Below are 13158 nucleotides of genomic sequence, written 5' to 3' on the forward strand. Positions count from 1 at the left end.
GCAGGTTGCTTGCAAGCTGCAGAGCCTGGAACTTTGTCTAAAGTTGTTCTTCTTTTAAACAAGCCCTAATGAAGGGGATAAGATTCACAGCTGTATAAATTGATTAGATGAACCAGAAAGTGGGACCCTTTTTACTGCTCCATCATCCATGCTTTGGGGAACTATTCTTCTGAAGCATGATGGGATTTCTGTCTTTGTCAGGGTCACTTAATCCTGGTTTCATCCAACACCACGATAATGAGACACCTAAACCTTTTGAAAGCTAAGGAAACAGACTGACCCTTCCCTTGGAGCAAGGTAGAAAGAGGAAACCTATTTGTGCTACTTTTACACAGAGTTGGATGCTACAAGGTCTGCAAAGAACACAGCTTTTCTAAGATCAGAAAACCAACTGAAATAAAAGGTCAGAAGCAGCAACTTGTTTCCTTTTCCTTTATTAAAGGTAAAATGTTTCTCCCTTTTAAGGCAAGAATTTCTCCCTGCTGCCGGGATCCATTGATGCAGCTTTGAGTACAGAAAAAAAAGTTAAACTCTTGATTATTGTTAAAACTAAAATGTTACACTGTAAAACAGTTCATAATTAAAAAAAGAAATCCCATTTCAAGCACCCGGACTAAGTCCAGTTTCATAGCAGATGCTGAGGTACAAGACAATAAATTAAAAGTTCCTTCCAACCGTAGAGCTCACGGTTCTTCCTAATGTGATGTCTTCTTTGTTCCTTTCCCAAATTTGGCATCGAGTCCAAGACCTGCAGAAAAACAAGAAGGATTTGTGCCCGAGGAAAACTTCAGTACTTTCCACAGACAACTACAAACCAGTCTATAGCCCCACATACTGATCAGCACTTAATTACTCTAGAGCCAGTGGGTGCCACGTAAAAATTTTGGCATAAACAAAAATCCTTTAAGTCAGCTGGGTCCGTAACTGGAGTAACACCCTCCAGTAACTACCTGAACCTTTTCTCCCAAACAAGACTAGAGACATACTTTCACCAACAAATCTGCCCCAAGACAAAAATAATCCATTGCCCTCAGTCCTTCCCTTTCCTCCCCAACTCTCCTCCCCAGTCAACCACCCATTTCCATACTCCACCACCATGTAATAGCCAGAGCAAAGATTCTGAAATTAGGACTTACCCAAGAATACTAGGATAGTCCCTACCCACTGCATTGTACTGATTGGGTTGGCAAACAGAATGACAGAGGCTAAAATGGTGAAGAATTTGCGGGTTGTGGTAATGATGGAACATGTCAAAGGTCCAAAGTATACCACAGTCATGAAGATGAAACTCTGGAAGAGAAACAGATTTGGTGTGCTGGAGGAGACTGTCTTCCTAGATGCTAGATCCACCTTACAGTCTTTATAGAAACTGAATTCCAATTACATCTTAAAATCAGACTTTTATGGGAAGATTTCATGCACAACTGTGAGCCTATCTACAGTTGAGAGTGTTGGCTATACAGTAAGTAGGGTATAATCAGAAACAGCAGGAAGATCTGGCAGCTTCACCTTCAGTCATCCAAGTAAAGGAGAAATCAGGAGCGCTGCATGAAGGGGTTTAGAGTAAGAGAACAGAATGTTATCTACCTGACCCAATGCACTCGTCAGGCCAAACAGCAGGATGTTGTAGAGGATGCTGGGATAACGTTCTGCAAAACTCAGGAACTCCCAAAGCTCTCCCGTGAACAAGATCCCTGGGGACGGTTTAAGGACAGCATGAATTCCTGGCCCAGAGACACTCTGGGCAGTCAGCACCTCTCCAGTCACGCTCATATTTCACATTCACTACAGCTGATAAAGAATCTACTACGAAAGTGAAAGCAAACTCCACCCAGAGAAGGTCAATGGAAAAGGATCTGTAGTTACTGGTCCATGGCAGAGCTTCTGGTGGGAGGCAAAATATTAAGGAGGCTAATCCCTTAGGATTCAAAGGGATTAGCATCCAGCTGCTAAATCCATTGTGCAGCTACAATTCTGTTCTCTGTTGCTTCCCAGCTCTATCTCACTCAACCCTAACTTACTGAGCCTAAAGCCAGAGTAAGGGGTGTCAGGAGTTCAATGAGAGGAAGTGGATGCTACAGCAGAATGCAAGAACTTCTTCATTTGCAAGAACAGGACCACTCCAGAAATGGTCTGCAGTTTTACATTTGGACTCAGTCAAAAAAACATCAAGTGAAATGTCACCCTCCTAGTTACTCTTGTTGATTGCACCTTTCATTATTCCCAGTTCCCAACACATTAATCACGAGCACCATTTCTCAAAAAAAACAACACACTGCTACACACAAGGCAACCTCATTCCCTGTTAAAGCAAGGCAATGGTGGCAGAGATTGTTACTCAGTCCCCAGGCCCAGCCTGAAGGCAGGAATTTTTCAGAGATGCAGATGTACTTGGGTGACTGAACTGTGTGAAGAACAGTGTACTCTGCTGGCCATTTTAAAAAATGCACCCAGATAAAAACTGGGCAGGTAGGAGATTTCCCCACTCTAAAAAAGAAGGAAGTTCTGCAAAGTATGCCAGGCCCTTTACAGAAGGAGAGACAAGGTCCTTGGCTCAGAGGATGTTCCAAGTCAGTCTTCATGCCAGATCACTTGGCCTCTCTCAGCATGTTCCTTACCAGCACCAAGGAACAGTGTGGACCACAGATTAACATTTAGCATCATGTGGTTGGAACCAGTCTGGTAATGAGCTCTCATATGGTCCTGTGACACCCCAGTCAGTCCATCCAACGTCAGTGACAGCAGCTAAGGAAAGAAAGGGGGTCATAAGAGATGACAATACAGGACCCTTGTCAGCTATTTCCTCTTTAATGCACATCCAAATCCAATAGCCTCGTTTCAAACCGTTTATTAAATGGTAATAGATGAACATGAATTCTGGAGGTGGTGCCCGGCATGCCTGTGCCAATGCCCCATCCCACCTCACTGTGAGGTAGGGTGGAAGAACCACCCCTCCCAGGGCCTAGCAGACAATTACCCCTTTACCATCTTTCTACTATGGATTCTGGAGAACCCTGACGGTGGAGTAGTCTCCACCACCCACACAAACCCTTGGGATTCCTTGTACTGCAGTAGCCTGGTACTTACCAGGAGGAGTTCTCCATAGCCAAAGATGTGGTCATCAGCACTCTCACTTCCTTTTTTAGGTTTGTACATGAACAGGGCCACACCTGTGACTATCAGCAGGACGCAGAGATATTTGGCTAGTGGGTACTTCTTCCTCAGCACAGTCACGCCTAGAAGCATGACTGCAGAAAGAAGAGGGTTTGGGAAACTGCTCCAAAAAAACTCTGCTAGAAATTAAATGATTCTGTGCCACATTCTGGGTGCAACGGACAAGCACACAGCTATTCTCTCCACTCTGGCACAACCAGAGCTGCCCCAGGAGTAGAATCATAATAGGGAAGAAAGGGGCCTCAAGGAGGTCACACCATCCACTCACTCCCCCAAACACCTCAGATAGGGTCATCTATGCTTAGACACAGACATTTGTCAAGCCTCTCAAAAGCTCTGAGTGGAAATGTACTGTTTTTTATAATACAAAAAAACCCCAAGGGACTGGTTCAAACCAGGGTACAGACTAGAAAGCATATCATAACTGCTTACCTGGAATGGGTTTGCAGGACTTGCCCAAGACCTGTAAGTGAAAGAGCACCTTAACTAGCTGCCTGCCGCACACTACCCACAACCAGGCGAGGTGATCATAACAACGCAGGAATTGCTAGATGGGATGAGATCCAGACTCCCTCCACCCCCAATAGTCTTAAGTCCTGGAGTGTGAAGATATCCCCCCATAAATTTAGTTTTCATAGTTGACCATCATTCTGGATATTCCTGTTCTTAACTTTGTGTCTTTGTGACAAGGTAATATAGCAGAATTTACAGATTCATTGGAATCTGACATGGCCCTGCTTATAAGCGCTTCTGCTGTGGCCTTGAACTTGCAACTTCTGGGCTGTCAACCATGGGCCTTAGCACCTGTACCACTCCAGCCCTTAATCAGTGCGTCAGTGCATCCCTGCACTGACTTAACATCTTGGTACAAGGATGACAAGCTATAGCTTGCAACGGTCCTCACTAGGGAAAATGCATATCTACAAAGGAAAATTTTATAACTCAAGTTTCTTGCTGCAGACCAGCCTGCCTCTCTTCACCTGAGTTGGATAATTGACGAATTGCAGAGCTGAGTTGCTGGAAACCATTGCACCCAGATAGGAGAGGGAGCAAGCTGCATACAGCCAGTTCCGAGTCCGATCCACCCTGACAGTGTCAAAGAACTGGATCACTGGGGAGAAGTACAAAAAATACAGGTTGTCACCGGACATTATGGCATTGTAAAATAGATTTCTGATGCCAGAAGTACACAACACCCAACACAGTTCAGCTTCTTATCCACAACATGGATGAAGAAAGCTGTTGTCCAGATCTCTAGGGCTTGAGCGTCTGATCTGAAGAGGTCGAGGTAAAGGAGAGATGCTGAATTCCTGATGCCTGCTGTGACAGATGCAAGATGAAGAACAAGGGAACCTGTACCAGCACCTCTTACAGGAGGCAACAGCTCAGTTGTCCAAATACTCCTCTTCTCCTCCCAAAGGAGAAACTGCAGTATTTTAGCAGACATTATTAGGCTCTTTGCTTTGCTCCGCACCTCTCTCACAGGCTCTCTCAAACTGAGTGAGAGCCTTTGGGTGCAGCTTCCCAGTTAGCGGCCCCGGCTTGGGGAGGTGACATGCGGGGGGACCGTGGGGGTGGGTCCCAAGACTCCATGGTGTTGCCAGATCTGTGTGATCATTTCAACTCCTGTACAATGTACCACCAATAACAATAAAAGCATACAAAACATACAATAATTTCTGAGGCAGCCTATGCAAAACCCAAGTCACTCTCCGGGGGTCTTAGCCAACTTTTGGGTTTGCCGTCAGCACTTCCTTATGGCTGCTTGCCTCGAAATGAGAAACACTTTAGTTTGGATGATGCAGTTCTTGCTCGCTAGATTTACAGTGAGCAACATGAAGTAAATAAGAAAGAGGTTTATTTGCATCATATATTTTTTCAGTGTCGAATAATTTTTCACCAAATACGGCAATTTTGAGCATCCAAAGCGATCGTTTCACACTGAAGACCTGGCAACCCCGAGTCCGCCCGGGGCAGGGAGGCAGCAGAGAGGCCGCGGGACCCGGGGTACGTACGCAGCCGAGCGAAGACAGCGTTGATCACGCACTGGATGAAGACCAAGGACAGCGCGTACTTGAACGTCTCCTGCTGGGCGCCCTCCCCGTACTTCCCTCGCGTTCTGCAAGGAGCACAGCCACAGTGAGACGGTAGCCGGGCCCGGGCCGGGGGGAGGGGAGGGGGGTGGTGCTCACATGCTCTCCTGCAGGATGCCGTAGTAGAAGTAGCAGGCAAAGACGCCGAGGAAGCAGACTGGCAGGCGCAGGCGCTCGGGCGTCAGGGCCCCGCCCGCGCTCGCGCCCATGGCGGCGGCTGCCGCGCTCGCAGCCGGCGGCACGTCCAGGCGCACGTCGCGCGGCGGCGCAGGGGGCCTCATGCAGGCGGCCCGCGCCTCGCTGCTGCCCCGAGGGCCCGCCGGCGCCGGGTGCGGGCTGCCCGCGGCATCGCCAGACCTGCGGCGGCAAAAGCGAAGCCAGGCAGGGAAGACCTGGAGCCGCGGCGTGAGCCAGAAAGGCTCCGCCGCTCGCTCTGGGCCGGATACCGGCCTCACTTCCTTTTGGGCCGGCGCGGCGCCACCGCCATGCAGCCGCTTTGTGGCCAGGCACCGGCGCGGACTTCCCCAATGCGGGGGCCTTCCTCACCACCGGCGCCTCGTCTTTAGGTTTCCCAATGTGTAGGATGCGGATTGGCTCCGCAGCTAGGAGGCGGGGCGTAGCCCGGGGCTTGTATTCCATTGAAGCCAGCTGTTCTCACCTAACGGCGGGGTCAAGAGCTGCCGCACGCATGCGCCTTGCAGCGGCGGTCGGGGCGCGCTGTTCCGGTGGCGTGACGTCTCGGCCCGGCCCCGCCCTAGCCCATGCACCGCCCGCGGGGCTAGGGCCTGCCCTGAGCCACGGCCCGGGTCACCGCTTGAGCAGCTGCGTGCAGCACCGTGGCCGTGGCTGCGCTGGGGGCGGGTAGAAAGAGACCGCAGGCGGAACAGAGAGACCAGCCCAACTCATGCAGATTGAGGGATGAGCAAGGGCAAAGCCCAGAGCAGTACGAGTCGCTCCCATACCCCTTTAAAAACTGAAACGTGCCCCGAGACAGAGCAGCGGCCCTGCCAGCTGGCGTGCAGCCGTGCCGAGTCCGCCCGAGAGGGGGCGCTGGTTCTTGCTGCCAGGAGCAGGCCGCTAGCTTGTGTTGAAAAGGAACTAGAGGCAAATGATGACCCTGAGCTTTAAAAACAGGAGTCCAGGTTGTAGCCATATTAGTGTCGAGGAAAAAGCATCTTTTATTAGACCAACAGAATTTTTTTTAAAAATATTTTTTAATGCCAAGCTTTCAGGCACAAACACTCTTCATCATACAAGCTGTGAACTGCCTGCCCAGAGGAACTTTCCACCTATTGACTCCTCTGTGAAATCCTATGATAAAAGGAATTTTCATTTCTACCCAGAATTTTTACTATCTTTTCTCTGATGCCTGAGGAAGGGTGTTTGTACCCAAAAGCTTCCAACAAAATTGTTGGTCTAATAAAAGGTATCATCTCTACTAAAAACCCTGATTGCTTTAAGCTATAGGGGAGGTTCATGGTTATACCAGGACCACAAAATAGACAGAAGGCAGCCCCTGAAAATAGCCCCAGCAGCAGGCACCGCACTAGTTCTACAATCTGTTGGACCGGTTGGTAGAAGGGTTCCCAACACAGCCTGTTCTTTAGCGGTTCATAAAGCCTACTTGCTGCAGCATTACCTTACAACAGCTGACAACTGGTCTCATCCTGCATGTTCATCCCTCCGACAGCGTCAGGGTAGGATCACCTTCCCCACCCTTGGCCTCTAGCCCAGGGAGGAGTTACCCCCTCCCTGTCACCTCCAAGTATAATCAACACAGTCTAAAATTTCACTAGCTTTCAGCTGGCTCCTTCCTCCTGCTTTGGAAAGAGCACATCTGCCTCTGCTTGCTTTCACATGCACATGGGGGAGGGAAGAGATTTCCTCCCCTCCACCTTTTGTTAAAAAGAAAACCCACATCCAACAGGCACCTCCCCTCCCCACAGACCTGCCACCACTCTTAGTTAAGCTGTGGTTCCTCCCATAAAATGCAGTTTGGCCCATAAGCAGGGGGCACCTTACCTGTGTGGAGCAGAGGCTGGCTGGGGTTGTTCTGCAGACATTCAGCTCCAAGGCAGACTTTCAGAAGCCATTTCAGTAGTTTCCTGGGACTGGTGTCTTGCCAACTTGCACATTCAACTACTTGTTTATAAAGGGTAATTATAGCAAACCCTCTAATCTGCACTGCCCTTGCTGCCTGGCAAGAATGCTGACCTCCCCCAGGCCTGCAGCTCTCCCATCTACAAAAACATTGCATTTTTAATACTGCCTGCAGCTGAGAAAGGGATCTAGGCTTAAAAAGGCAAACCCAATGTGCATATTTGGAAAGAACACAGACCCCAAAACAGCATGCATGGAGTCTGAATGGGCTTACTTTGATTCGTCAGCGTGGTCATGCTGTTTATTAAAGCAGCACAAGGCTGACTGGTTTAGATCTAACTTTTATGGTTTGTAAATAGCATCGTATTACCAAATTCAGGAGCAACAACATTGGCTCCATAAGTTTAAACCCAATGAAAAATGTGTTTAAATATAAACATTCCTTTCTGTGTTTGCAACCCAAACAGTGCAGCACTGTGCTACCATGCAAGAATCAGCAAGTTACACTGACCAGAATATTTTCATTATCCAAGATGAATAGGCTGTGGGTGTGGAAAGGCATATTTATAAAATTCTGCTAATAATAAAGGGAAACTGCTTTGTTATTTTGGTAGCAACAGGATTCCTTTAATTTAGTCTGGCCTTCTAGCTTCTGGGCCTAGCCAAACAACCAAAGGGACTCCATTATAATGTTGTGTTTTTTTTTTACAACGAAGTGGGATGGAAATATGGATGCAGCAAATGCTTTTGAAATGTTGCCTGTCCCCGGTGTCCTCCCCTCACCTCCCCCAACCACAGACAGTCAGTGCTTGTACTTTATTTCCACTCATTAAAAGACAAAACAAGTTCCTATTCCTAACAGTTCCAAGATGCTGGTTCTACAATTGCAACTAGATTGCAAGTTAGTCTAGCAGATTCCCACTACCCATAGCTTTCTATTTCCATTGTCAGCCAGACCAGAAATAAGATGCTACTAAAAATGTGAGTCAGTATTTTTGCTTTAGTTATCTAAAACTACCATCTCTTGTCTGAACAGAACATAGCTCCCTCTTTTAAAGACTCTTAACCAATTCAGCTCGGATCTTTTTGGATAGGTATGCAGAATCTAAACATTTTACCATGTCAAAAGCTACTATGAGACAGCCCTGGGCTACTAGAAGGCTTTGTGTTCTTTTGTATGAAACTAGCACATGAAACCTCCCCTTCTCCTCTATGGTCAGAGGCAGGGATGATCAAGCTAAGTGGCTGTAGAGTTTACAGCTGATGAGTATACTGCAGGAACAGGGCCAGCTCTAACAAGCCAAACACAAAGCACCTTGGTTTTAAATGCAGGTCTCTTCTGTAGGCCTTTATTCCTCCTTGCTTCTGTCCCTTTCAAATGGTAGGGTTTTTTGTTTTTATTAAAATAATCCCAGACTTGACTGGAATGCAGGCTGGTGAAGGAGTGCTTCAGCACAGCATTACCATCAAGATTTAATTGCACCCTGCATAGGGGAGGGTTGAAGTATGTCATTCAGGCTGCAAGCAGGGGGTGCAGAGAGATGAATACAATAGCTATTTATGAAAAGCTTAGGGTTTCATCAGGCCAGATTTTTCCATTTTGCTTCCCTGGCTACTATGGCAGATTCATAACCCAGGGAGGGCTCACTGTGGCCACAATATCCAAGGTTCCTCCTGTTTTAAGGAAGAAGATACTATGCATTGAACAGGAGCAAAGTCCCAAAAGATTCATTGTAGACACCCTTCAGAGTAAACAATGAGTTTAAAGTCACATTCCCACGAAGGCTTTTCAGATGGCAGCACATGTACAGTTAAATTTCCTGGTATTTCAAACTGAGGCATAAATTGCTGTTTCTACTTCAATAGAACACAATACACAGCCTTTCCTCCAGAACCTGCAGGAATCACAAGTTGTGACATTGGCAGAGCTGTGGATGGAGATTTGCAAGATATTAATTGTATTCTAATTGACTTTATAAAAGAGTACTCAAAAATGCATCTTACTTCTAGGCATGCTATCTAGCATGTTAGTTTAAAGGCTCTTCCCCATCTTTCCCCTGCCAAGAGAGACCCTCAAAGTCTTAATTTTAGAGCATTTCATAAGAAGGTGACAACAGCCAAGGAGCTGGGAGCAGTTTGGAACTCCTTTGGGTAGGACAGCATTTGCTTGCTAGAATATGAAATCCCAATTTCAGGGCAGCTGGGCAGAGACACAAGGTTATTAAAAAGCTGGCACCCTGCTTGGTGCTTTTATCTAATCCAATTCGTGTGCTCCAAAATGGCAACTCCAGCCTGAAGCTTCTCCTCTACTTATACTTCAGTAATGTCTTTTTCTTAGTCCTCTACCTGACCAAGGGACTTCCTTGTACTTTAAGAAGCTGTTGGTATCGAAGCCTGCAGAGCTCCCCCACTACAGCACCAGGATTCAATGACTAACCTCAGGGGTTAAAGTGAAGTAGATTGTTTTGTAGCTCATACTGTAGGATGAAGCAGAGTTTATGTATGTAGGCGTTTTCCTCCCAGCCGGCTGCATTTCCTTTCCATGGCCTAATTTAGAAGCTGTATTCATACTGCTAAAATGAGCACATCTTTAATACATTAGAGAGAAGTGGTTTTAACGCTTGCTGCAGAGCTCAGCCTTGCTGAACCTAGTTGGCTACAATTTAGGAACAACCAATCCTAAACTTCAGAAAGAATAATGTAGGGACCACAAGTCTGTCAAGTCTAAGCTCAACTCCAGAGCAAGGACTATCAGAAGTCAACTACAAACTGGCCAAACAGTATTAACCCACTTCCTTTGCGGTACACACAGCAGTGGGTCTAAGATAGACAGTATTACAGTAGGAGATACAGGCTATCCAGCCAGCCTACTCTGGCTGCAGCAGCTGTCTGCTAAAGCCTTTAGAAGCTTTAGTTTCTAGTGACTACACTCAACCCCCAAAGGAAGGGGGGGCGGGGAAAGAGATAAAGTATTCTGGATGCCTGTAATATTTATTTTCTCACTGGCAATACCAGGATCTGCAAAAAGAAAACAAAACAACAAAAAACAAAAAACCCTCTAACAAGAGACAAGAAGAACTCCAAGGCTAACATTCCTCTTTTAAGCTCTGCAATACATACATAAAATACAAACTTCAAACAGCTGCAAAAATAGTGTCTTTGGAAGAAAATAGAGTTTCTACATCAGATACAAGAAAATAGGCTTCTTCAATACAACCCAGAGCCTTAGCAACAGAACACAAATCAAAATACTTTTGTTTTCTAGAGGCATTGCAACCAAAGTTCCCCATGTTAGTTTCACCTTGTAAGGCTTTGTGCTGGGATAAGCATTGCTGGATCTCAGACTCCTGCCCAGGTGCAGTTTCAATAATCTTATACCTGTGCACATTTTTCTGCAGTGAAACAAAAATTGTTATGAACTCCAGCTGGCCCACCCACCCCTCCCTCCAAAAATCAGAATCAGTCAGATTGTCCAGGGCATTCATCTGGAAAGCAGCATTCTAACATCTCTACTAGCAGCAACCTTCCAAGAGTGGAGATATTTGTATGCTGCTCTGATTTTGGTTTCCACCACCCTTTCACTGAAACAAGGTGGAGACCCTCACCTACCCACAAGGAAACCATGCAGCAAATCCCTCTTTGTTCACTCTCTATCATGTAATAAGCTTTCCAGGGTGCAGGTCTTCTGCATATACAGGTCCCTGAAGGTGCAGTGGCAGGTATCTATCTGTTCATCTGCATTCTCTACCCCTGTAGAAGCAAGGCTTTCCAAGATGCTCCTGAAAGCTGTGTGGTTGTTTCAAGGGGTCGGTTGGCCATTAGTGGCACTGTCTATAATTCATTACTTCTAAATCCCTTGTCAAAGCCTGGGGGCTGCAAGTGGCTCAAGCCATCTTCTAGAGGGTGCAGATACATTCAGACAGCTGGAGACAGCTGAAGCCCAGCTCTTCCAGTCTCCCCCAGAAGCAGCCAGTCTGCAGACCTCCCTCACCTTGGCAGAGGCAAGGAGTCCAGGTGACAGCTGTAGAGGGTGAAAAGTGCTAGGAAGCGCCATCTAAATCCCTTCAGCAAGGACCCTCATTGGCAGAGCCAGGTAGCTCAAATTTCCATTCTGTTCACAGCAGCAGAGCTCCAGCTGTGCTTTGACAGCAAAACAGAGGATAAAATGACTTTCAACACAGGAAAGGAAAGTGCTTGAGTATTGGGGGCTCCAAGAAATGAGCCACCCAGTGGTGAAGAGTCCTGTGGCACATTGTACTTTACAGTCTTCACCATTGCAGCGAGAACCCCTCTGGTGGTTTTCCCATCCCAGGGCTGTCCCTTTAGCCTTCAAAAAGTTCCAACTTCAAGGCACTAGTCTCCACAGGTTAAGATGCATTGAGGAGCCAAAGATGCTTTGTTATGCCAGGCCTCCCAAAGGCTTCAGACCATGAGGGAGCTGTGGAAGAGGACATTCTCTTCTGTCTGGTTGCGTTTCCAGTGTTCGAAGTTCAGGGGAGGTGATTTAGAGGCCTCGCTAAAGCCATCTGCTGCAGAATCCTTCCGTGACCCAAGAAACATACCTTGTGGCACAGGACTGGAAGTAGCTGGGAAGCCTCTGAACAGAAAACCCATGTTTGGAAAGAGAGGCTTCACCAGACTGACTGGGCAAAAGGCGGAGCCTGTTGGGTTGAAGTGGACTTTGTTCTTATCTGGACAGGAGGGCAGAAAGTTCTGACTGGGACTGGGGGACCTGAAGGAGAGAGAGAAACAGACCCAAATTAGGAATGGGTACACCACCTGGCTGCTAAGGCAATTGCAGCTTTAGAATATGCCAACTCCTCAGAGGACAGAGTTCCCAGTTTAAATTCTCCTGTATCAACCCTTTGAAAGGTGACTATTTTCATCATTATGAACCCCCGTGAAACAGGTTTTTTTCAGTAGCTACCTAGGAAGCATTGTGCCAATGGTTACTGAGTTATGGGCAGCTGAGAAATCAGGACTCTTGTCTGAATAAGACCCAGATCCTCCCCCTACACTGGTAAGCCTTCCTCACTTCTAGTGGAAAAGCAGCAGGCAAGAAGAGACTGGGAACAGAGGAGCAGGCTGAACAGGAAATGTGGGCCAGTAGCAGAGGTATGGTAAAGAACCCCATTCTGCTAGGAGCTGGAGAATGCAGATTCCGTTTCTCTCACAGTTCAAGAAGTTGTGCTGGCCATGTAAGCACATCAAGTTCTTGATGTTTTAACAGCACTCAGCTTTGCTTTGGCACAGACACAGAAGCCTCTGTCTGTGGGGGCCCAAGAAAATCTGCAACCTCACTGCTGGTCAAATATAAAATTGAGAGAGAGCAGAGTGCCCCAGCTTTGGGAGAAGGCATGCCATCAACTAGCAGTAGTTCCACTGCAACATGCTGCCTTGGTACTAGACTCATGTAATACACCCCCTCCCCACACCATCCCAGTCATCACTTACAAAGCTTCTTCAAAAGCCCGGACTTTCTCACATCCCTCAGGTGGCTCCCGTTTAAACATGTAGCTGTGGTTGGGTCGAGGAGATGAGGCAAAGGCCAGGACTGGTGAGGGGCTGCCATCCTCTAAGAGGGAAGGAAGACTTTGAGAAGATGCTAGAAGGATCCAACATAGCCACATCAAATCAATACATGACAAGCTTCCCCAGACCACTGTAGGCTTCACACTTGCACTGGTGTCCTAAACTTATGGCCTGAGAACTGCCTTCACTTCCCAGCCAGCAGTTTCATGCAAAGGCTCCCTGAATGCAGCAGAAAGCAGCATACAGGTCTACTGAAGCT

General features: G+C 47.2%; 2 protein-coding genes across 3 annotated transcripts in view; both read right to left on the reverse strand.

The window, feature by feature from the left end:
- Positions 1 to 418: 418 nt before the first annotated feature.
- SLC35B1 (solute carrier family 35 member B1) lies at positions 419 to 7476 on the reverse strand. The gene is made up of 10 exons (XM_090044701.1): positions 7290 to 7476; positions 5367 to 5624; positions 5190 to 5293; positions 4155 to 4285; positions 3607 to 3637; positions 3088 to 3248; positions 2619 to 2745; positions 1588 to 1694; positions 1137 to 1290; positions 419 to 748 (listed from the first exon to the last, which is right to left on the reverse strand). Exons 1-10 carry the CDS (start codon positions 7328 to 7330, stop codon positions 696 to 698), a joined length of 1167 nt encoding a protein of 388 aa, XP_089900827.1. The 5' UTR covers positions 7331 to 7476; the 3' UTR covers positions 419 to 695.
- A 2881-nt stretch (positions 7477 to 10357) lies between these two features.
- Positions 10358 to 13158, reverse strand: part of FAM117A (family with sequence similarity 117 member A) — a 35443-nt gene continuing 32642 nt past the window's right edge. For both annotated transcript variants that reach the window (XM_090044700.1, XM_090044699.1), the window contains 2 exons: positions 12822 to 12942; positions 10358 to 12099 (listed from right to left, as the gene is read on the reverse strand). In XM_090044700.1, the coding sequence (XP_089900826.1) occupies positions 11790 to 12099; positions 12822 to 12942 (431 nt within the window). In that variant the 3' untranslated portion in view covers positions 10358 to 11789. The remainder of the gene's footprint in view (positions 12100 to 12821; positions 12943 to 13158) is intronic.

This window comes from Crocodylus siamensis, chromosome 4, assembly GCF_052110815.1.
Source record: "Crocodylus siamensis isolate JL-2025a chromosome 4, ASM5211081v1, whole genome shotgun sequence".
NCBI lineage: Eukaryota > Metazoa > Chordata > Crocodylia > Crocodylidae > Crocodylus > Crocodylus siamensis.